The sequence below is a fragment of the Mobula birostris genome, chromosome 2 (assembly GCF_030028105.1).
Source record: "Mobula birostris isolate sMobBir1 chromosome 2, sMobBir1.hap1, whole genome shotgun sequence".
In the NCBI taxonomy this organism is placed as follows: Eukaryota; Metazoa; Chordata; class Chondrichthyes; order Myliobatiformes; family Myliobatidae; genus Mobula; species Mobula birostris.
The window spans coordinates 94650136-94676346 of record NC_092371.1 but is presented as its reverse complement, the minus strand read 5'-3'; the positions used below and the strand labels follow the sequence as shown (position 1 = coordinate 94676346).

General features: G+C 42.5%; 1 protein-coding gene across 1 annotated transcript in view; it reads right to left on the bottom strand.

The window, feature by feature from the left end:
• Positions 1–26211, bottom strand: part of gcn1 (GCN1 activator of EIF2AK4) — a 182798-nt gene that overhangs the window by 49413 nt on the left and 107174 nt on the right. The window contains exons 39-43 of the mRNA XM_072245240.1: positions 22847–22915; positions 21093–21231; positions 17911–18107; positions 13194–13336; positions 375–492 (exon numbers count right to left, since the gene is read on the bottom strand). Coding sequence (XP_072101341.1) covers positions 375–492; positions 13194–13336; positions 17911–18107; positions 21093–21231; positions 22847–22915 — 666 coding nt within the window. The remainder of the gene's footprint in view (positions 1–374; positions 493–13193; positions 13337–17910; positions 18108–21092; positions 21232–22846; positions 22916–26211) is intronic.

The window sequence follows — 26211 nt, the reverse complement described above, 5'->3', positions numbered from 1 at the left end:
CAAATAGCCTATTCCACTGTTCACTCACTCAAGGTACAAAAAGATCATTGAGCAACATACACAAAATGTTGGAGGAAGTCAACGAGTCAGGCAGCATCAAAGAAGGGGAATAAACAGTCAACATCTTGAACCATTACCCTTCATCAGGACCTTCAGCACTTTTTGACCATTGCTCAAGATTTCCAGATCTGTAGAATCTCTTATGTTTACAAAAAGATAATTATTTTTTTCCTTATGCCCCTACATCATTGATAATGGGAGAGTCAGTTAAACAATGGTGTTGTGTATATGTTTGTCCTCTTGTATTTTTGGGCTTTACAAGTGTGCACAGCCCATAATAGATCTCACAACACTCGTATCAATATGTGCTTCACCTTATTAGACTGTGCGGTGCCAAAGTTATCATCCTCTGAGGCAGTCTCTGTTGTCATCTTTCCAGTCACCCCTGACACATGGAACAGCAAGTCTCCTAGCAACTGGACTGAACTGAACCTGAAACCCAAAGGAAAAAAAAAATCATGTTTCATTAATTTGACTGTTCTTTTCATATAATCCAACTTCTTTCAAAAGAATCCCTCATGCAAACTGCACCACACTAGGCTGGGATGTGGTTTAGATAAATGGGACTAAACAAGCTTCCCCAGTCTGCATGGAAAAAGGCGTGCCTTCTCTACTGCGACTAAACACTGAAGGAAAACAGAGACAGTTGAAACAAGATGCAGATTTAAATCAAACAATCAAAGAGGTAAAACAGATGGAGATTTGCATGTTAGTGAATCAATTTATTCAGTGTCTAAAATCGACTACATTAAACCATGGATTTTAACCTTTTGCCACGTGTTATAAATGAATCATGTATGCACAAAATAAGTACAGACATAAATGACAGTTTTGAGCACAACTTAGAAAAAAGTACTGCAGATGGATTTTCCAGTGTAGTTTACAAGGAATCAGATAAGAGAATTTTTCTGTCTCACAAAGTTGATTGAGTTTGTTTAGGTGTTAATGGAGATGATTGATGAGGATAGGACAGTGGACATTGTCGGCGTTGACTTTAAAGCATTTGTCAAAAATTCCAGCAGATCAAGTCACATGGTAAATTGGATACAGGACTGGCTTGGGTGGCGGTGCATGGGTGTTTTTCTGATTGGGAGTTCTTTGTTTTTTGCGCAAATAATTTGGATGAAGCTATAGATGGTCTGATTATTAAGTTTGCAGATGACACAAAAGTTGGTGGAGTTGAGGTTAGTAAGGAAGTTTGTCAATGGACATAGATGACAGATAGAGTTTAATCTGGACAAGTGTATGATGATGCATGTTGGTAAGGGGAAAGTATGTAGTACATGGCAGGACTCTTCGAAGCATTGATCTTGGGATGCAAATGTACAACTCCCTGACTGTGGCAACACAAAATGGACAGAGTAGTAAACAAGGAATACAGCAAGCTTGCTTCATCAGTTGGGACACTAAATGTAAAAGCTGGAAAATCCTGTATAAAACTTTGGTACTGTCTGCATTTCTGGTTGCCACACTATAGAAAGTATATGGAGACTTTGGAGAAGGTGCAGAAGAGGTTCATTAGCATTTTGCCTGAATTGGAGTATGTTATCCAGAACAGGAGGTTGGACAATGTCGGATTGTTTGTTTTTATATAGCTGGAGGTTGAAGGGTGACCTGATAAAAGCATATAAAGTTATAAGAGGGATAGGGTTAGGGTTGCTGATCTTTTTGCCAGACGTTTAAAAATGTCAAAAACTAGAAGGCATATGTCTAATGTGAGGAAGGGTAAGTTTAAAGGAGATGTGAGAGGATACATGGAGAATGGTAGGTACGTGGAACACCCTGCCACGCAAGGTGGTAGGCGTAGATTGATAGCAATGTTTAGGAGGTAGTTGGAAAAACATGAATAGGAGGATGTAGAGGGATATGCAGCACATTCAAACAGGAGTAGCTAGATTGGTATTATTGCTGGTGCACACATGCTGGATCAAAGGGTCTGCTCCAGTGCTAAGTTTTGTGTTGTGCAGACAACAGGAAAGTAAATTGTGATGGACTTCAGCAATTTATTTGTCACCAGTCTGGGTATTTCTATGCTATAATAAACTGTGTTGCTTGTGCTGATTCCAGTTGGGTTGACAGCTTTCACTCCTTGCTAAGTAATAAAAAGTTAAATAGTTGCTACCAACGACTGTCTTTTGGATCGGGACTACAGAGCGGCGTGGGAGCTGAATTCTGAAGGAAGGCAGTTTTTTAAAAAACTTCTTCGAGTGCAAGAAGGACGAGACTGCGCAGGCGTGTGATGTCAACAAGACAGCGCAGAGAGTTTAAAAAGAAAGGTTGCTACCAACGGCTGTCTTTTGGATCGGGACTACAGAGCGGCGTGGGAGCTGAATTCTGAAGGAAGGTAGTTTTCTTAAAAAATTTTGAGTGCAAGAAGGACAAGACTGCGCAGGCGCATGACGTCAACAGGACAGCGCGGAGAGTTGAAAAAGGAGACCACCCTATACAGTGGGCAGTGGAGTGAGCGGTAGCAGAGCGTAGGGCTTTGGCTTCAACGGGCTTCGGCGGTAAACGGGAAGAGGTGAGAGCAAAGCACCAACTCTTTTTTTCTCCCCCCCCCCCCCCTTGCGAATCAGCCCAGACAGACAGGAACAGCAGGGCTCTCACAGCTAACGGTTTAATAAGTTCATCTGTTTGGCAAGGTAAGTGGGTGAGTAGACTTATTTTTCCTGTTTCATTCCTGTAGAATTAGATAGCATGCCTGCAGGGTTAGTGCTTTGTTCAGGGTGTCAGATGTGGGAATCCTGGGAGACCTCCAGCCTCCCTGATGGCCACATCTGCGCCAGGTGCACCGAGATGCAGCTCCTCAGAGACCATGTTAGGGACCTGGAGCTGCAGCTTGATGACCTACTACTTATCAGGGAAAGTGAAGAAGTGATAGACAGGAGCTACAGGGAGGTAGTCATCCCTAGGCTACAGGGATCAGAGAACTGGGTCACTGTCAACAGAGGGAAGGGAAACGCCCAGATAGTGGAGAGCACACCTGTGGCTGTCCCCCTCAGCAACAAATATCTTGTTCTGGATGCTGTTGAGGGGGATGACCTGACAGGGGACGCCCACGGTGACCAGGTCTCTGGCACTGAGCCTGGCGCTGTTGTGCAGGAGAGGAGGGAGAAGACGAATGTGGTAGTCATAGGGGATTCCATAGTCAGGGGAATAGACAGGAGATTCTGTGAGCCTGATAGAGATAACCGCATGGTGTGTTGCCTCCCAGATGCCAGGGTACGGGATGTCTCGGATCGGGTCCTGAATATTCTGAAGGGGGAGGGTGAGCAGCCAGTTGTCTTGGTACATGTTGGTACCAATGACATAGATAGGACAAAGGAGGAGGTCCTGAAGAGAGACTTCCAGGAGTTAGGAAGGAAGCTGAGAAGCAGGACCTCCAGGGTAGTAATCTCAGGATTCCTACCTGTGCCACGTGCTAGCGAGGGCAAGAATAGTCAGATCAGGCAGATGAATGCGTGGCTGAGAGACTGGTGTAGGGGGCAGGGCTTCAGATTCTTGGATCATTGGGATCTCTTCTAGGGGAAGTACGACCTGTTCAAAAAGGACAGGTTACACCTGAACCTGAAGGGGACCAATATCCTGGCGGGAAAGTTTAATAGAGCTGTTAGAGAGGGTTTAAACTAATTTGGCAGGGGGATGGGAACCGGAATGACAGAGCGGAGGAAGGGGAAAACAGAAATAAATCTAAGATAGTGAGCAGTAAAGATGTCAGGAAAGACAGGCAAGTGATGGGGCAAATTTGTAGCCTTTGGGATAAGTTGCAGTGCAACAGAGTTGTAGTGCAATAAACTTACAGTGAAATCAAAGCGAGAAGTACCAAATACTGGTCTTAAGGTGTTATACTTAAATACACGCAGCATAAGGAATAAGGTGGATGATCTTGTCGTACAGCTACAGATTGGCAGGTATGATATTGTGGCCATCACTGAGAAGTGGATAAAGGATGCATGTCTCTGGGAGCTGAACATCCAAGGAAACACGGTGTATCAGAAGGATAGGAAGGTAGGCAGAGGGGGAGGTGAGACTTTATTGGTAAGAAATTATATTAAATCATTAGAAAGAGGTGATATAGGATTGGAAGATGCAGAATCTTCATGGGTTGAGCTAAGAAATTGCAGGGGTAAAAGAACCTTGATGGCAGTTATTTATAGGCCTCCAAACAGCTGCAGCGATGTGGACTACAAATTACAACAGGAAACAGAAAAGGCTTGTCAGAAGGGCAGTGTTATGATAATTGTGGGGGATTTTAACGTGCGAGTGAATTGGGAAAATCAGGTCGGCACTGGATCTCGAGAGAATTTGTAGAGCATCTGCGAGATGGTTTGTTAGAACAGCTTGTTGTTGAGCCCACTAGGGGATCAGCTGTACTGGATTGGGTATTCTGTAATAAACCGGAGGTGATTAGAGAGATTGAGGTGAAGGAACCCTTAGGAGGCAGCGATCATAACATGATTGAGTTCACTGTGAAATTTGAAAAAGAGAAGCCAAAATCTGATGTGTCGGTATTTCAGTGGAGTAAGGGAAATTACAGTGGCATGAGAGAGGAACTGGCCAAAGTTGACTGGAAAGGAACACTGGCAGGAGAGACGGCAGAGCAGCAGTGGCTGGAGTTTATGTGAGAAGAAAGGAAGGTGCAAGACAGGTATATTCCAAAAGAGAAGAAATTTTCAAATGGAAAAAGGATGCAACTGTGGTTGACAAGAGAAGTCAAAGCCAAAGTTAAAGCAAAGGAGAGGGCATACAAGGAAGCAAAAATTAGTGGGAAGACAGAGGACTGGGAAGTTTTTAAAACCTTACAAAAGGAAACCAAGAAGGTCATTAAGAGGGAATAGGTTAACTATGAAAGGAAGCTAGCAAATAATATCAAAGAGGATACTAAAAGCTTTTTCAAGTATATAAAGAGTAAAAGACAGGTGAGAGTAGATATAGGACCGATAGAAAATGATGCTGGAGAAATTGTAATGGGAAATAAGGAGATGGCAGAGGAACTGAACGAGTATTTTGCATCAGTCTTCATTGAGGAAGGCATCAGCAGTATACCGGACACTCAAGGATGGCAGGGAAGAGAAGTGTGTGCAGTCACAATTACGACAGAGAAAGTACTCAGGAAGCTGAATAGTCTAAAGGTAGATAAATCTCCCAGACCAGATGGAATGCACCCGCATGTCCTGAAGGAAGTAGCTGTGGAGATTGCGGAGGCATTAACGATGATCTTTCAAAAGTCAATAGATTCTGGCATGGTTCCGAAGGACTGGAAGATTGCAAATGTCACTCCGCTATTTAAGAAAGGGGCAAGGAAGCAAAAAGGAAATTATAGACCTGTTAGCTTGACATCGGTGGTTGGGAAGTTGTTGGAGTCGATTGTCAAGGATGAGGTTACAGAGTACCTGGAGGCATATGACAAGACAGGCAGAACTCAGCATGGATTCCTTAAAGGAAAATCCTGCCTGACAAACCTATTACAATTTTTTGAGGAAATTACCAGTAGGCTAGACAAGGGAGATGCAGCGGATAAGCAAACAAGAGGAATTCTGCAGATGCTGGAAATTCAAGCAACACACTTTATCAAAGTTGCTGGTGAACGCAGCAGGCCAGGCAGCATCTCTAGGAAGAGGTACAGTCGACGTTTCAGGCCGAGACCCTTATGTTGTATATTTAGATTTTCAGAAGGCCTTTGACAAGGTGCCACACATAAGGCTACTTAACAAGACAAGAGCCCATGGAATTACGGGAAAGTTACATACGTGGATAGAGCATTGGCTGATTGGCAGGAAACAGAGAGTGGGAATAAAGGGATCCTGTTCTGGTTGGCTGCCGGTTACCAGTGGTCTGTGTTGGGGCCACTTCTTTCTACATTGTACATCAGCGATTTGGATTATGGAATAGATGGCTTTGTGGCTAAGTTTGCTGACGATAGTGGAGGGGCCAGTAGTGCTGAGGAAACGGAGAGTCTGCAGAGAGACTTGGATAGATTGAAAGAATGGGCAGAGAAGTGGCAAATGAAATACAATGTTGGAACGTGTATGGTTATGCACTTTGGCAGAAGAAATAAATGGACAGACTATTATTTAAATGGGGAAAGAATTCAAAGTTCTGAGATGCAACGGGACTTGGGAGTCCTTGTACAGGATACCCTAAAGGTTAACCTCCAGGTTGAGTCCGTAGTGAAGAAGGCGTAGTGAAGTTGGCATTCATTTCTAGAGGAATAGAGTATAGGAGCAGGGATGTGATGTTGAAGCTCTATAAGGCGCTGGTGAGACCTCACTTGGAGTACTGTGGGTAGTTTTGGTCTCCTTATTTAAGAAAGGATGTGCTGACGTTGGAGAAGGTACAGAGAAGATTCACTAGAATGATTCCAGGAATGAGAGGGTTAACATATGAGGAATGTTTGTCCGCTCTTGGACTGTATTCCTTGGAGTTTAGAAGAATGAGGGGAGACCTCATAGAAACATTTCGAATGTTGAAAGGCATGGACTGAGTGGATGTGGCAAAGTTGTTTCCCATGATGGGGGAGTCTAGTACGAGAGGGCATGACTTAAGGATTGAAGGGCGCCCATTCAGAACAGAAATGCGAAGAAATTTTTTTAGTCAGAGGGTGGTGAATCTATGGAATTTGTTGCCATGGGCAGCAGTGGAGGCCAAGTCATTGGGTGTATTTAAGGCAGAGATTGATAGGTATCTGAGTAGCCAGGGCATCAACTGTTTTGGTGAGAAGGCGGGGGAGTGGGACTAAATAGGAGAATGGATCAGCTCATGATAAAATCGCGGAGCAGACTCGATGGGCCGAATGGCTGGTTCTGCTCCTTTGTCTTATGGTCTAAATACATTTGGGTAGCTTCAATTTATCAGCCCAAGTAGATTTAGATGGCAATATTTAATGGTCCTGATCCAGTTTGGGATTACACCAGGGCATAGAACTTTAAAACTGCCGAGTGTTTTGCTTGCGTGTCTTATCTGTTATTTTATGAGGCACCATCAAGTAAACATATACTCAAACCCTATGCCCTCTGCAGATACTTCCATTCAGAAAGTAAAGAGAAGTTTTACTCAAGAGTGGTAACATGACAACAGCAACAGGAGTGAATGTCTGGAGAGAAGATCTGGGCAAGAAGCAACAGAAACCGCACCTTATAAGGGACTGTTGGCCAGAAGAAACTACAGTCTAATCATGGACAGGAGAAGGAGACAAATCAGTTGTCTTTGCTTCCCCCCATTTTGTGGACTCTACACTGATTCTTGCTCTTGGATAATCTAATCACAGCAATTGAATGTGGGCACAAGAAGCTTCAGGTAATGACCTGCTAAACCTGAGACCATTCTCAGACAAGTAGCTATTTGTTATGTAAAGGGAGTGGACTCCGAACTGATTCTTGCTCTGGAACAATCTAATCAGAGCAATTGAATGTTGACACAATGAATCTCAAGTATTGAACTGCTAAATCTGAGGCCGTGTCCACACTAGACCGGATAATTATGAAAATGCCGGTTTTGTGTAAAAACGATAGGCGTCCACACCAGGCGTTTTTGAAAATACCTCCGTCCACATTAAAGCGGATATTAGGGCAAATCTCCTCCTACTGGGCATGCGCAGGACACACAGAAAACAAGCGAAGAGGAAACGGTATACTTGGTGCGCGTTTGTCCAGTTACAGACTAGAAAAACATAAAAGGAAATTGCCAAACGAAAGACTTGGTGCACGTTTGTCCAGAAACATTTCTTACAGCCATAGTCTCTTCACCGATGAAAGGGATGACAGCTACAACTAAACGCAATAAGGCTTGTTACTGGGCAAAAGTGAAATTTGCTGTTACCTCATTTTGTTTGTCTTTACTTTTGCCATGTCTTTGTGTATTATTTTGCTGTATACAACATGTGCAATAAAACGAGTTACTGGGGCAAACGTGACAATTGCATCTAATGAATGTTTGCACAAGCAATACATTAATAAAGCACCACATCAATAAAGCACCTTGTTAAATGTATAAAACACGTCTGCATCAGTGTTATCATGTATTTCCATACAATGTTACATTAGGCTGTTACACATCTATTGTCAGATATCGTTGTTGTGGTGTTGGAGGTTGCGTTCAGGAAAACAATGAAATGCCGCACTGCTGCCACCATTTGTTCCGGCACGTCATGACAGCGTTTTTAAAATTAGCCAGTTACCCCATACACGCTACAATGGCCAACTGGCATTTTCAGATTTAAACACTCTGGGGAGTGTTTTAGAAAAGCTCCATTTTTGGGGAGGAAAACACTGTTTCAGTGTGGACAGAGGGTCAAAATGAAGAGAAAAAGCTTCAGTTACGGATTTATACGGTCTAGTGTGGACATAGCCTGAGACCATTCTCTGAGGAGAAGCTACTTATTATGTAAAATGCCATACCTACCAAAGAAGCAATCCGTAATCTTGTTAGACTTTGTCTGGGTTGGTTCATATAACTGGTTTGGACCAGTCAGAGTTGAAAGACAAATACACAAGGCTGGGGTGGGCAGAATCATGAAACAATTTTGGTTGTAGCCTTGTACAATGACCAGTAAGAAGGTGAGCCAGGTAGGTCAGGTAACCCTGAGTCAATGGGATGGAGATCCACCAATTCAATTGATAAGGAACTCTATAAAAGTCAGGAACTCCAAATATACAGGGGCGATAACTCTCCAGCAACCAGAGACCAACCATTACGGATAAGGAGGGCCTCATGGACACGTGTAGATTGGGACTACAAGGAACGCTTGCCAGCATAGACTCCTTTCCCAGGTAATACCTTTTCTCTTCATTGACTGTTCATGGAGGGTCAGAGATTCTAGTAGGGTACACACAGGTAGCTAGTTTGTGAACCTGCATGGTTTTTAGTTGAAAGAATAGAAGTTACTTAGTAGTAAATACACATTCTGTGTCTCACTGATCATTATTACAAGGGACAATTATTAACAGGACATACTGTAAACTAATTTTCTTCTCCCATCTAAATATTAATTGCTCATATTGTATACTTAATGAATGAAGACCAATTTGAAGATTAAAAGCAATTCAATCCATCAGAAGGTCAAAAGATGGAAGCAAGATTACTTATAGAATGGGAACTGGGGCGTAGAATACATAATTAAAATACGTATTTAATTAGTTAATCTCAATACCAGAAAAGACGAAAAAAATCAGTATTTATCACTCTTCCTACGAAAGCTGAAGCAATAGAACGTGAATTACATAGGACCATAAGTTTAATGAGTCATATCATGAAGATACTTCTAAGAATTCTGATGACAAGAGCTAAAAGTAAGATACAAGCTGAAATAGGTAAAGAACAATGTGGTTTTGTGAAAGACAAAGGTACAAGAAATGCGATATTGATGTTAAGGATACTATCAGAACGAGCTATTCAAGTGCAAAAAGATTTGTTTGTTTGCTTTACCGACTACACAACGCCATTTGATAAAGTGAAGCACAATAAGTTATGTGAAATATTACAGGAAACTCTAGATCTAGATTCGAAAGACCTCCGCCTAATCAGAAATCTGTACTGGGAACAAACTGCCGCTGTAAGAATAGATGGCGAAGTCAGTCAGTGCACAAAAATCAAGAGAGGCATTAGACAAGGGTGTGTTTTCTCCCCTGATTTGTTTAATGTATACTAGACAATGGGGTGACCCGTTGGGGCACCATTTGAGAGAAGGGCAGTGCAGTCTGATGCGACCAGAATGAACATTAAATGTTCCTGAATGCCATTGGTATCGCTTTGCTTTGGAAACTGAAGTAGAAAACCTCAGTTTATTAAAGAAGAATGATGCGTAGCAAAGCAAATATAGCTGCTCCTCATTTAATGAAGGACACTTTTGATGGCATCATTTCTGGCTAATCTGCCATCCAGTACATCTCAAATGTCCTCTTTCTTTAAGGATCATGGTTTCCCTTCTGCCGTCATCAATGATGCCCTCACCCGCATCTCCTCCATTTCCCGCACTTCGGCCCTCACCTCCTGTCACCACAACAGGGACAGAGTTCCCCTTGTCCTCATCTATGACCCCACCAACCTCCGGATCCAGCACATTATTGTCCGCAACTTCCGCCACCTTCAACAGGACCCCACCACTAAGCACATCTTTCCCTCTCCACCCCTCTCCGCTTTCCACAGGGATTGTTCCCTCCGCGACTCCCTGGTCCACACGTCCCTCCCCACAGATCTCCCACCAGGCACTTATCCCTGTAAGCGTAAGTGCTACACCTGTCCCTACACCTCCTCTCTTGCCACCATTCAGGGCCCCAAACAGTCCTTCCAGGTGAGGCAACATTTCACCTGTGAGTCTGTTGGGGTCATCTATTGCATCCGGTGCGGCCTCCTCTACATTTGTGAAACCTGACGCAGATTGGGGGACTGCTTCGTCGAGCACCTCCGCTCTGTCTGCCAGAACAGACAAGATCTCCCAGTTGCCACACACTTCAACCCCGCTTCATGTTCCCATTCAGATACGTCCATACATGGCCTGCTCTACTGCCAGGATGCGGCTAAACTCAAGTTGAAGCAGCAACACCTCACATACCGTCTGGGTAGTCTCCAGTCCCCGGGCATGAACAATGAATTCTCCAACTCCTGGTAATTTCCCTCCCCCAGCTGCCTATCACCTCCCTCATGGTTCCACCTCCTTCTACTACTCATTGTGCCTTCCCCCATTCCTTTTTCACCTTTCCTGCCTATCTCCTCCCTGCTTCCCCTCCCCCACCCCTTTATCTTTCCTCTTACTGGTTTTTCACCTGGCACCTACCAGCCTTCTCCTTCTCACCCTCCCCCCACCTCCTTTATAGGGCCTCTGCCTCCTCCCTCTTCAGTCCTGACGAAGGTGTCTGGCCCGAAACGTTGACTGATCATTTCTACAGATGCTGCCCGACCTGCTGACTTCCTCCAGCGTGTTGTGAGTATTGCTCTGCCACCCTTGTGCCTCTTGTTGTCATTCTGGAGACGTGCATGCCTCTCCTCCTCTGTCTCTTCTTCTCTCATCTTTTTTTGTCCTGACTTTTTGACCCTGGAGTCGTGTGGCCCTGGCCTCATCCGATTCTTGTTCTCTCCCTCTCCTTGCTGCTTCCCGACAACGTTTGGCGTCATCTCCTGACCATAATGTCCCCCTTCCCTTTCACGCGGCATAATTAGGCTGACCTTTTTACCCTAATGCTGGACAGAAGATACAAAGCACTAACACCAAAAGATGTTGATTATTCTTGATGATGTGGTTGGCGCTCTCCTAAATGGACGTGATATAGACACCGCTGTCCTTTGACTGCAGCAAAGGGTTTTATGGATGTCTGGAAGTACGTCATTACAATAAGATTTAGTTATCTCTTATTGATGGGTGGCAGTTAGATCTGTCCCAATCCTGCACATGCTGATGGTTATTAGTAGAATGTGATCCCTCAAAATAGAGCTGCCCTGCCCTTTTGCTCCTGTAGGTGTCGCTGCTGAGGCTGGCCGTGCGCATGCATCAGGCTGTTGCGTCCTGATTTCCATGATGGAGGATCAGCTCTCGGGTGAAAGCCAGCCTGTTGATTTTTGGCGAATGAGCAATTTTATATGAATACATAACCCTGAACTTTGCCTGCATTCTGTAAGTTAGCACCTTTTAATTCGATTTAGCCAAAAAAATGCTGCTGTAACGCACCATTTGTGCTAATTGGAGGTCACAAACAGACAAAGTGCATGAGAGTTTTAGTAGTATATAGACAGTGAAAGCATCAATAATTTCAGAAATGCAGATGACACTGTGTTAATTGCAAGTACGGAAGAAGAACTACAAAACTTAATTGATAAAATTGTTGAAGAAAGTGCAAAAATGAGTCTATCTATCAATTGCAAAAAGACAGAATGTATGGTGATATCCAAAAAGAAGGACAATCCTATCTGCAGGCTGAGAACAAACGGGGAAGACATAAAACAAGTACAGAACTTTTGCTACTTAGGAAGCTGGGTGACATCAGATGGCAGGTACGACATAGACATCAAAAGAAGAATAGAGATGTCAAAAGATACCTTTACGAGAATGAAGAGTATACTGACCAATACTAAACTAGGCATGACAACCTGCCTCAGGGTACTGAAATGTTACGTTTATCCACTTACTTTATATGGCTCAGAATGTTGGACAATATCTAGTAACATGAGGAAACGAATTGAAGCTGCAGAGGTGTGGTTTTTGCGGACGATGCACAGAATATCATGAACAAAACGAATATCTAACGAGGATGTCAGGAACACAGCAAACACAAAAAGAGAAATAATGTATGAGATCATGAAAAGGCAACGTAACTTCATTGGACATGTGATTAGGAAAGAGATGTTAGAATGCACGGTAATTATGGGAAAGATTGAAGGGAAGAAAGCAAGAGGAAGACAAAGACAAATGATGATGGAGACAGCAGCGAGAAAACTGAAAACGAATACCAATGAATTGATCCACTTGACCTGAAACAGGAGTGTGTGGGCTATGGCGGTCAAAGCTCAAACTGGGCATAGCACCTGATGATGATGAGGATGATGAATCTCAATGTGCATTTAAAGCATTATGCTCAATAATACTGTAAACAAAAGCTCCCAGGAAATTAGCTTGAATTTGGATAGGCTGCCAACATTCATAGGGTTTGTTAACTCTGCTTCTAGACATTTCAATGAAGTGAAACATCAAACTTTTATTTGACCCGTCAAGTCCTTTGAGAACGCAATGAAATTATTATTATAAACTTCAGAGTATACACCTATACTGCTTAATCTCTCCTCATACAATAAACCTGTAATTTCAGGAATCAATCTGATAACCTTGCTACACACTCTGTATCTTTCCTTGGGTGGGAAAACAGAACTGCATACAATATTCCAAAAGTTCCATTACAGCTCTTTATAATTAGAGCAGGTGTGAAGTATTGATCACAATTATTCCTCAGATTTTTGTGCTAACTAATTTAACACTAAATAGCACAGCATAAACCTCCTGGAAGAGTTACACCCAGATGTTACCCCACTATCTTTACACCCACCACAGCATTTCCATTTTTCAAAGTTTATACCCATACATCTATTTGCTTTTCAGTGCACAGTTAACACAAGAGTTGATTGAAAGCTACACAGAATATACATGGTACCTGATTCGCCAGTTATCATCAAACAATCCCTGTTCCAGCTCTGGAAGCAGTAGTGCGATGGCAGTCTCTGCATACATGCTAATAATTCGCTGTCCAGCACGTAGAGCAGTGTCACGAACAAATTCATTCTCATCTGCCAAAGCCTGTACACAAAAACTGACATGTTGATAAACCATACAGTTTGCAATTCTTCTCCTACTGCCTCAAATGTGTATTTACATTGTGGTCATTTGGCCACATCTATTGCTGATGAAAACTGATGGCTCAGGAACTGCTTCTACTTTTCAGCCACTCAGAATAATCAACTGATTATCCAGCTGTTGACAGCTCTAAACAATTGGAGTACATATATTGGTGACCTTCTGATATGGCTATAGTGCTACCTTAGCAAAAACACAAAATAGAGTGCCAAGAGCTATGCTGTCAGAATAATACAGAAAAAAATTGCCCATCAGCTTATATTGTGCATGCAAGAGACATCCATCCCTAATAATCCCATTTTTCAGCACCTATCCAATGGCCCTCTATGCCATGGCATTTCATGTGCTCATCTAGACATTCTTAAAGAGACTATGCCTCAAACAGACAGTGTATATTATTTTGTACCACACTCTGGATAGAAAAATCCTAAGATCTTTCCTAAATCCCATAACCTTAGTTTAAATCCATGCCTTCTGGTCACAGGTAACTCTTCTAAGGGAAATTTCATATTCTCAGTCAGGCCCTCTCTCAGCCTCTTCTGCTCCAGGGAAAGCAAACCCAGCCTGTCCAGTCTGCCTTCTTCAAGGAAATGTTCCATCCCAGGAAACATCTTAGCAAACCTTTTCTGCACCCTCTTCAATGCCACATCCTCTCTGTGTGGGGACCAGAACTATAATACTCTGACCTAACTGATGGAGCATAACCTCTCTGCTCTTTTATCCCCAGGAGGTGGCGCCTCAAGAAGGTGGCATCCATCATTAAGGACCCTCATCATCTGGGACATTCCCTCTTCACATTTCCACCATCAGGGAGATGTAACAGGAGCATGAAGACACCTGCGGCCCCCCCCGCCCCATCAACAATTCAGGAGCAACTTCTTCCTCTCCATCACTCATCAAATCTCTGAATGTTCCATGAAGGCAATCTTATAGTTTTTGCTCCATTTCTTTTGTAATTTATAATTTTGTCTTTGCACTGTCCTGCTGCCACACAGTAACAAATTCAAAATCAATTATCATAATAAATTTGATTCTCATGCCCAAGCTAATGATGGCAAATATCCTATGTGTTTCTAAACCATTTCTCCCAACCCCTCGGACCATTCAAATTGTTAGAGGCAAAGAATTAATAAAAGTACCACAAGGTACCACTAACAGCAGTAAAACAAATAATTAAGTCTAGAGTCTGAGAATATTTTGCCAGGATTCTGGGATCATTCACATTCATCCTGAGATGGCAAAGGACCTTAAGTACATACTTGAATCTTTAGAGAAAGGAAAAAGGGCCACAACATTCATTTACACTGAAGCATCAACACAGCTTATGAATGTCCATCCTGTATAAGGGTTAAACTTTAACTATATGAGTTTGATTTCGATCAGTGTGTTACCAACCAATGCAACATTACTGAGCAAAGGGCAGAATCAATTAGAGTTGTGGATAGTGAGGAAGACTGCCCAAGGACACCACAAGATAAAGCGCCCACAAAATGCTGGAGGAACTCAGCAGGCCGGATAGCATCTATGGAAAAAGAGGTTGTGAGCCGAGTCTCTTCCGCAGGACTGGAGAAAAAAAGATGAGGAGTAGATTTAAAAGGTGGGGGAGGGGAGAAAGAAACACAAGGTGGTAGGTGAAACCAGGGGGGTGATGAAGTAAAAAGATGGGAAGTTGATTGGTGAATAAGGTGCAGGGCTGGAGAAGGGGGAGTCCAGTAGGAGAGAACAGAAGACCACAGAAGAAAGAAAACGGGGGAGAAGCACCAGAGGGAGGCGATGGGCAGGCAAGGAGAGGGAAAAGGTTTTGGAGAATGGTGAAGGACAGGGGGCGAGTGCCATTACCAGAAATTTGAGAAATCGATGTTCATGGCTTCAGGTTGGAGGCTACCTAGATGAAATATAAGGTGTTGTTCCTCCAACCTTAGCGTGGTCTCATTGTGACAGTAGAGGAGGCCATGGATTGACATATTGGAATGGGAATGGGAATTGGAATTAAAATGGGTGACACTTCACCTGTGGGTCTGTTGGGGTCGTATACTGTACCTGCAGCTCCCGGTGTGGCCTCCTGTATATCAGTGAGACTTGATGCAGATTGGGAGACCGTTTTGCCGAGCACCTGCTCTCCAACCAGCAGAAAAAGCGGGATCTCCCTGTGGCCACCCATTTTAATTCCATTTCCCACATTTAAGCCACATTTGCAATATTGCATGAAGAATCAGAATCAGATTTAATATCACCAGAAAATGTTGTGAAATTTGTTAACTTAGCAGCAGCAGTACAACGTGATACATAACAAATATAGAAAAAAATTCAATTACAGTATGTATATATGTACTTTAAATAGTTAAATTAAAAATAGTGTAAAACCAGAAATTATAAAAGTGAGTTAGTGTTCAAGGGTTCAATGTCCATTTAGCAGAAGGGAAGAAGCTGTTCCTGCATCGCCGAGTGTGTGCCTTCAGGCTTCTGTACCTCCTTCCTGACAGTAACAATGAGAAGAGGACATGTCCTAGGTGATAGGGGTCCTTATAATGGACGCTGCCTTTCTGAGGCAACGTTCATTGAAGATGTCTTGGATTCTATGGAGGCTAGTACCCATGATTTTACAACTTTCTATAACTTCTTTTGAACCTGTGCAGTAGCCCTCCCATACCAGTGACGCAGCCTGTCAGAATGCGCTCCATGGTACATCCGTAGAAGTTTGAGTGTTTTAGGTGACAAACCAAATCTCCTCAAACTCCTAATGAAAACAGACACTGTCTTGCCTTCTTTTTTAGCTGCATCGATATGTTGGGACTAGGTTAGATCCAAAGAGATATTGACACCACACTACTTAGAAGATACGGAGTTGCAAAGAGATTTACTGGGATGCTGGCTGGCATGGAGTGCATTGTTATAAGCAGTTTAGGAGGCACTTAGATAGACCAAGGAAGAGGGGAATACAGACCACATGCAGGAAGTGGGATTAGTTAGATGGGAACCATGGTCAGCATATACATGTTGGGCTGAAGGGCCTGTTCCTACACTGTACTGTTCTCTGTAGTTGTACCTTTTATGTGCAATCATAGCATTTATTTGGCCTGTCATTTATGTGTAAAATTATATCAGCAGCTTATCCATGATGGCACTAAAAGGCGACTTCTTTGCTTGCATCTTCGGAAACAGCTCTATTTCCATCTTTAATATCTCTATTTTTCCCTTTCAGGGTTCTTTTGAAGACCCTGCCCTGGAGTCACACGCTGACTTTGGTTCTTTGCGGGGATGGGACTTGCTCTTGGGACTTCATGACTGGCTGTTATCCGACATGCCAAGGATGCGGCCCAAGAGCTGACCTTACCTTTGGAGGCCTGGGATCTCATGGCTCTGGAGACAGACGGATCGAAGGTCGGTGTCCCGACAGGAGATCAGTGTGTCATGGGAGTAGGAAGATCTTTGGCTGTGTGCCCAGAGACCTGAGATCTTTGGGCGCAGAGCTCGGAAAAAGCGACGCAACGGACTTCTAATGTCATAAATCAACAAGTTGTTTGTTATGTCTCCCCTCTTGCTGTGAAACGGAGACATCTCTTTCTCCCTTACTGGGCAGAGAAAGAGAGCCTGTGGTATGTCAAATACTGGGTGAACGAGTACTCTTTGGAGTACTGCAAGTCTGTGTCTTTTGCTGTTGCTATGCTGCACGCTTGAGTGCTCGGTGGTGGGTGCTGATGCTTTTTTTTGCTGGTGGGGGAGGGGGGATCGTTGCTTGCTGCCGCTTACTTGCGGGAGGGAGGGGAGCTGGGGGGGGACTTTGAGGTTCTAACATTTAACTGTCATTCATTCTTTGGGGCACTCCTCTGTTTTCGTGGATGATTGTGAAGAAAAAGCATTTCAGGATGTACATTGTATACATTTGTCTGGCAGTAAATGTACCTTTGAAACCTTGGAAATCTCCACAGATAACTCTAAGATAAATTTAAGCTGCATTTTTAAGACAGACAGAAAATTAAAAATTCTAACTGAAGAAAATCCATCTCGGTAAAGATTGACCTGAATCACAGCATGTTAATACATCACTATCTCCCAGATATGCAGGCTGTCAAGTTGTTAAACTCGCTTCACAGTAACAGCAGGGATGGGATTTAGAAACTGACACTTGTGCGTAGCTTCTCTGATGATTGCACATGGCAGATCAACTGCAGTGGTACAAGACCAGATAGCAATTTAGTTGGATTTGTATTGATCTGTATGGGGTGAAAGACAAATGAGTTGATGCTTAAGGGGTTTGTTCCTTGTAATTTTTTAGGCATATATTAATGCTCATGTTATTGTTCAAGGATATGTTGGGAAGAATTATTGCCCCAATGATCCATTCTTCTCAGCATCTTAAAGTGGCTAATGGATATATTTCTGGATTTTAACAGGTATGTTCAATGCCTGAATATGATCATTTCTTGCTGAACTTCAAAATCTTCTGACAGTGCGAGGTTAAAAATTCAGAATGCACAAGTGGAAGGAAATTTGTCAACCCACTACTGGTCTTTTACCTTCAGAATGCAAGGTATGATGGCTCCTACGTATGCAGTAAACTTGTCACCAAAGGTGACAGGCAGATAGATGAACATCATCATGTAACCATCACGGACATGTGGGGCAATCTCCACTTTGCTGGCAGTGGCCACAATGTCTGGCATGAGCTTTTCCAGCTTTTCAACTCCAAGCCCAGCCATTACCTCAGCCAAGCCTAAAAAACAAGAAAGAGGAAATAAAATCTTTTTCTCTGATATTGAAAAGGAATTGTATGAGATGGAAATTTTTAATCAATCCTCATAAGGACAGTTGGAAAGCCTTCCAAAGAGTGCATGAAAACTCACCAACTGAATGTTACCGTCAAAGTTCATTTTTAGAACGCCTTTCTTCATTTATCACACCATAGATAAACATATACATCAAACTGATAGACTGTTTCTTGGTAATTACAGAGTTAGAACACTTGCCACAGTTAATTACATTTCTTAGTTCTGACATCACATCTCCATTTCATTGAGGTACCTATTAGATAATCATCTCAAGACTTTGTCAAAGACAATTTCACTGATATGTAATGTCAACTGCAAGGCCCAGAAAACTTTGCAATTTTCAGTCAACAATTGTTTGGCAATGCCATTTGAACATGCAGCAGATTGAATGTGCAAGACCTGAGGCAGTAGAGAATTTGGGAGAGGGAATAACTCAATTTTGTCTCTGTTACCATTGGACTTGATTATTTCAATGCTTTCCTGGCCAATAATGCTCATTTTAGACTTCCAAACTTCTGACATGTTAACTCTGACCATGACACCAACTTCCATCAAGTTCTCTTCATCTCACTGACAGAGTCAAAGAATACTACAACACAGAATCAGGCCTTTTGGCTCATCTAGTCAATGCCAAACTGTTATTCTGCCTATTCCCATTGACCCACACCTGGATCATAGCCCTCCACACCCCTCTGATCCATGTACTTATCCAAACTTTCCTTAAGTATTGTAACAGAACCTGCATCCACTACTTCCACTGACAGCTCGTTCCACACTTACTCCACCATGAGTGAAGAAGTTCCGCCTCGAGTTCTCTTTAACTATTTCACCTTTAATCTATCACGTATCATTGTAGTCTCATTCAACCTCAGGGGAAAAATCCTGTTTGCACTTCCTTTAACTATACCAATCATATTTCTCTATACTTCTTTTAAATCTCCCCTCATTCTCCTACGCTCCAGGGAATAAAGTCCTAAATTACTCAACCTTTCCTTGTAATTCAAGTCCTTAAGTCTCAGCAAAATTCTTGTATATTTTCTCTGTACCCTTTCAATCTTATTGACAACTTTCCTGTAGATAGGAGACCGGAACTGCTCACAATACTCCAAATTAGGTCTCATCAAGGTCTTATACAACTTCAAAATAACAACCCAACTGCTGTACTCAATTCTTTGATTTATGAAAAACAACGTGCCAAAAGCTCTCTTTATGTCTCTGTCTACCTATGACACTGTTTTCATGGGATTATGGAGATGTAATCCCAAATTCCCTTTGTTTTAATATACTCCTCAGTGTCCTACTGTTCACTGTGTAAGTTCTACCCTGGTTTGTCCTCCCAAAGTGCAGCAAGTGTATTCTTAATTTTGGTCCCTTGAACACCTCCAGATTTTGTCACTCCCACCAGTCACTGCACCAGACAACTCCCAAGATGTTCAATTTTCACCCAGAACCTTTTCACTTCCCTTCTCTCTCTCTCTGTCTCGAGGAATTTCGTTTGCTTAACCTACTGGATATACACACTAACGTCGTTGGTGATTCATGTGTTCAGATTTACCTCAATGATCTAATGAAGAGCTGGAATGCTTTATTTGATTAAAGCACAATGCGAGACCAAGTTCTTACATACCACACTGAATCTGAGTGAAAAATAAAATGGAAGTGATCACATCTCTCCTTGTCTGCTGACAACAGACTGTTGTTCACACCCCGTGTAGGATGAACACAGAAGAATTTTAGCATGCATTTCCTATTTAATCAATTCTTGTACCATAAACACGAATGGGAAGTTGCTCAGCTGGGAGCCATTATAAGTTAGTGAAGAGATTGACATGAAGAGAACTTGGTGGAAGTTCAATGACCTGAAACAAACTGTTTCTCTCCCCACAGATGCTGCCTCATCTGTGAAGTACCACCATCACTTTCTGTTCCTATTACACTGGACAACAAAGATTTTGCTTCTCGAATACTTTTGGCATACCTTATGGATTGTGGGCTGCTAACCATGAAAATCACCAAGAAATTTCTCTATCACGCGTCACTTATGTAAAATTGCCTATATTTGTTATTTCAATTCATAATTCAAGTCAGAATAACTAATACCAAGATTAAGGAAGACATGTGGTCCACAAAACAAACAGGTCATCAATGACAGGCAATTCAAAGAACTTCTAGTGGGATGGGAGAAAAATCGCGTGGAAGGTATTCATCTATGATGTTTAAAATTTTCTTGGCAACTACAGGGCACCAAACTTCTTGCAGCTGGTTGACAACATGCTTCAAGCATACAAAACCATGAAGTGCAACTAATGCAAACAACAGGAATTCTACAGATGCTGGAAATTCAATGTCCTGACGAAGGGTCTCGGCCTGAAACGTCGACTGTACCTCTTCCTAGAGATGCTGCCTGGCCTGCTGTGTTCACCAGCAACTTTGATGTGTGTTGCAAGTGCAACTAATGATTCATTTTCTGCATTCCCCTTTAGACTTTTTTCCTGCAAACCTTGGTACTGTCAGTGACGAACATGATGGAAGATTTCACGAGGACATTGCGGTCAACGGAGAAACGTTAACATAGTCATAGTCATACTTTATTGATCCCGAGGGAAACTAGTTATCCATAACAGGGATAACAGGGCAACTGTATCCGTAAATGCTGGCTGATTATTGTTGGACACTTAAAGAGAGAAGTCTCAGACACTGAGTACAAATGAAAATCATCAAAGCATTTTTAGCTTTGTTGAACTAGTCAATAAAAGTTAGTTTCTTGTTTCTCCAAATTCCTATGTGATACAAGTAGTCTGAAATTATATTTGTGTTCAGCTTTATGTGGTCTATCATAATCAAAAACAAATTCTGAGAAGCAACACTTACGAAAAAATTTGTTGTCTAGTGTTATGGAACTCTCCCTCTTACCAAAGTTCTGATCTCACCTTGTGCAGCACCAGATCGATCAACTGAACTCTGCTCCGATGCCAGCATTTCCATGAGCCAAGGCAGCAGGTCATCAAAGCATGACTCGCCCATTCCCTTCACCATAGCTCCCAGAGCCTTTGCTGACACTGTGCGGACCTGGCATACGACAGAAGGACAAGTCATATAATTAACAAGATAAAGCAGAAAAGTAAATCTTTCACACTGTGCGTTACTCAACAGCACAAAATTCGGTGGTGAGAAAGAAGACAATATACAAGTTAGAATTCTGGCTTAATAGTAGCAAACTGACCGAACCATACAGGATCGATTGCGAATGAGCAAAGAGGGTATGTGTCCAAATAATCACATAGTGAATCGATTGGGCCTCCTACAAAGGGGCTTTCTTTTTGGGCGGGCTTTCAAATGCATTATGTTTTGTCTTTGTGGGCTTGGTCTGTCACTCCCATATTTTAAGCTAACAAGCATGTACGTTGACTAACACGATTCAGTAAAAATACTTAACACTACTACGTTGTTATTCTTGCTCTGTGCATATGTAACACTGACCAACGGCCAGCCTGAGAATGGTTAGCTTAGGTGCTTCAGTAACTAAACCAGAAAATGGATGATTCCTATGTAGTTTAAACAATATACTATGATACATTTACAAAATGTGGTTAATTCAACGATCACCAACACTTTTAACTCATGAGATAGAATGAGAAATGAACTAAGAAAAAAGGAGAAACAGTAGCTGTTCTAAGTTTGGATTTCCAAAAGACTTTGATGAGGTTCCATTCAGGAGGTAGACTAAGTTATAGAATAGGAATTGGTACATTGGTTTATTGTTGTCACGTACCAAGGTACAGGGAAATTTGTCTTGCATCCCATTCATACAGATAATTCATTTCAAAGGTATACAAGATAAAACAATAAGATCAGAGAATAAAATGTTACAGTGCAGAGAGCAGTGCAGGTAGACAGTAAGGAGCAATGTCATAACAAGGTATATTCTAAGGCCAAGAGTCCATCTTATCACATTTGGATTATTAACTGGTTGTCTGTTGTATTTAACAACGACAGAGAACCCTGTGTGGGAGAGTTTTTGAAGTGGAAAAGCTGTTGCATTGAGGCAGTTACACCCTCTCAGGCTCAGAGGTATGGTAGTTGTCACAAATTGGGTCTTCCTTGGTAGCAGTGGATGACCATGACTTCTTCTGTGCCTTGTCATGTTCTTCGCTCCCCACGAAGCATTGCAGAACCTCCTTGCTGGACGGTGGATCACACAGTTGATCTAATCCACCCAGTTCGCTGGAGCTGACTATACATGCTGGAACAGACATGTCCCTGTCTCACTGGGGCATGAAGCCCATCTGTTACATTCACAAGGTTTAGCCAGTCTGTCAAAGCTGTGTACTCGGATGTGGCAGCTGTTGCATACAAAAAGCTACTTGGAGCCACAGGTGAGAGCTGACTATCCAGTGGGGACCAAAGGCGAGTGAGCAGGCCCAGAATGGACGCAACAGGGCCCTTCACCAGAGATGCCATCCTTTCCTGGTGACCCATACACGTACTTTGGGTCATGGAAAGAAACCCAGGGATAATCCACACAGTTGTAGGGAGAATGTGCAAAGACCACACAGAAAGCACCCAGTATTAAGATCACATTTGAGTGACTGGAAATGTACAGGGGCAGCCCAGTGATTACAATATTTAAGTAGCAATTAGAACTTGGCTCCAGGTAATCAGTCATTCCAACAAAGGTGCTTACCTCTGGAACAGGGTCCAACAGGCTCAGCTTCAATCCTGGCATCACACTGGGAAGGTACGGTGCAAGATCCTAGAATCATGCCAACAGAAATTAATTAGTAAATTTGATTAACATTTCTCCTTATTAATCTTATTGATTAATGGAGCAATGGAGGATGAGGTGACCTGATAGAGATGCATAAGATGATGAGGGGCATTGATCGTGTAGATAGTCAGAGGCTTTTTCCCAGGGCTGAAATGGCTTCTAGCTCATGTCAACATCACAATTTTTTCCATTAGGTAATTTTACACTAGCTCACTGGTTAAAAAGCTACTCCTCGAGGTTGACTGTGGATGAAAATGATGCATTATACCTAGCTATCCAGAAATTATTTGATCAAGTGCTGCAGAGATTATTGCCAAAATGCTCAGTAACACATTAGCATGGACAGAAGAATGAATGGCTAATAGGAAGCAGAGAGGAAGCATAAACCATCTGGTTGGCAAAAGAAAATGAGTGGTGAGTACTGTGCCATAGGAATTGGTGTGTGTGTGAGGTCTTAAACTTTAATAATCTATATAAATGATTTTAATTAACTCATTGAAGGCTTGGTTGCTAAACTTACTGATGACACAAAGATAGGTTAGAAATTGTGAAAAGGACGCGTACTCAGTGACCACTTTATTAGGCACATCTGTACATATCCAAATATCTAATCAGCCAGTCATGTGGCAACAACTCAATACATAAAAACATACAGATATGGTTAAGAGTTTCAGTTGTTGTTCAGACCAATCAGAAGAAACGTTATCTAATTGACTTTGACCATGGAATGATTGCACCCAAGGGTTCTGAAGGAGGTGGCTTTGAAGATTGTGGAAGCATTGGAAATGATCTTCCAGGAATCAATAGACTCTGGCATGGTTCCGGAGGACTGGAAGGTCGCAAATGTAGTTCCGCTATTTAAGAAAGGAAGGAGGCAGCAAAAAGAAAATTACAGACCTATTAGTCTGACATCGGTGGTTGGAAAGATATTGGAGTCAATCCTCAAGGACGAGGTTATGAAATACTTCAAGGTGCACGACAAGATAGGCTGAAGCCAGCATGGTTTCATGAAGGGAAGATCCTGCCTTACCAACTTATTGGAATTTTTTGAGGTAATCTCGAATAAGATTGACAAGGGAGAGGCTGTGGATGTTGTGTATTTGGATTTTCAAAAGGCCTTCAATAAGGTGCCGCATATGAGGCTGCTTAATAAGATGAGAGCCCATGGAATTATAGGAAAGATATTTAAATGGGTGGAGCATTGGCTGATAGGCAGAAAGCAAAGGGTGGGAATGAAGGGATCCTATTCTGATTGGTTGCTGGTTACTAGTGGTGTTCCGCAGGGGTCAGTGTTGGGGCCGCTTCTTTTTACAATGCATATCAATGATTTGGATTATTGATTAAATGGTTTTGTGGCCAAGTTTGCGGATGACACCAAGATAGGAGGAGGAGCAGGAAATGTTGAAGAAACGGAAAGGTTGCAGAGAGACTTAGTCAGTTTAGGAGAGTGGGCAAAGAAATGGCAGATGAGATACAACGTTGACAAATGTACGGTTGTACATTTCGGAAGAAGAAATAATCGGGCAGATTATTATTTAGATGGGGAGAAAATTCAAAAATCGGAAGTGCAAAGGGACTTGGGGGTCCTCGTGCAGGATACCCTAAAGGTTAACCACCAAGTTGGATTGGCGGTAAGGAAAGCGAATGCTATGTTGGCATTCATTTCAAGAGGAATAGTGTATAAGAGTAAGGAGGTGTTGATGAGGCTCTATGGGGCATTAGTGAGACCTCATTTGGAATACTGTGTGCAGTTTTGGGCCCCCAATCTTAGAAAGGATATACTGATGTTGGAGAGAGTTCAGAGAAGATTTACAAGGATGATTCCTGGAATGCAGGGGCTAACATATGAGGAGCGTCTGTCGACTCTTGGATTGTATTCATTAGAGTATAGAAGAATGAGAGGGGATCTCATTTCAAACGTTTCAAATGTTGAAAGGGTTGGACAGAGTAGATGTGGAAAGGTTGTTTCCCTTGGTGGGTGAGTCCAGGACAAGAGGCCATAGTCTTAGAATTAGAGGGTACCCAGTTAAAACAGAGATGAGGAGAAATTTTTTTAGCCAGAGGGTCGTGGATTTGTGGAATTTGTTGCCACATATGGCTGTGGAGGCCCGATCATTGAGGGTGTTTAAGGAGGAGATTGACAGGTATCTAATTAGTCAGGGTATCAAGGGATATGGGGAAAAGGCTGGAAATTGGAACTAGATGGGTGAATAGTTTAGCTCATGGGGGAGCTGCGGAGCAGACTCGATGGGCCGAATGGCCTACTTCTTCTCCTTTGTCTTGTGATCTTGTGATTGTTGGTGCCAGACGGGGTGGTTTGAGTATTTTAGAAACTGCTGATCCCCTGGGATTTTCACGTACTACAATCTCTAGTTTACTGAGAATGGTGTGAAAAACAAAAAAATATCGAATGAGCAGTAGCTCTGTGGGCAAAAACATCTTGAAAACAAGAGAAGTCAGAGGAGAAATACCAGAATGGTTCAAGCTGACAGGAAGGCAACAGCAACTCAAGTAACCACGTGTTACAACAGTGGTGTGCAGAAGAGCACGAACATACACTCAGTTTGGTCACTTATTAGGTACAAGAGGCATCAAATAAAGTGGCCACAGAGTGTATGCAAATAGGTTTAAGTGAATGGTCAAAGATCCAGCAACTAGAATATGTCAGAAATTGAAATTGTTTTTGCAGAAAAAAAAATAAAAAAGCATTTTTCTGAAAGTGAATGATTGGAGAGCTCTGTGAGGCCGAGGGAAATCAAATGTCATAGTGCATGATTCACAGAAGGTTGGCATTCAGATATTGTTTATTGCCTGGTAAATAGAATGGCATGGCAAGAGGTTATGTTTTAGTTAATAGGCACTGGCAAGACCATCTGGAGCATGGTGCAAAGTACAGGTCTTTTTTAAAAAAAAAAACTGTAAACATATTGGAAGCAGTTCAGGGGTTAATTGGACTGATATCCTAAACCAGTAGTATATCTTATAAGCAAAAGTTAATTAACCCAGATGTACCTTCCAAACCCATGACATCTACCATACAGAAGGACAAGGAACCATAGGCATGGGAAGACCATCACTTGGAAGTGACCCCCAAGTCACACACCACCCTAACTTGGAAATATATCACTGCTCCTTCAGTGTCACTGGGAACTAATCGATCCCTACCATCCAGACCATGCTTTCTTCTCACTGCTGCCAACAGGAAGGAGGTACAGAAACCTCAGGATGCACGCCACCAGGTTCAGGAAGTTATTACCCCTCAACCAGCAGGCTCTTGAACC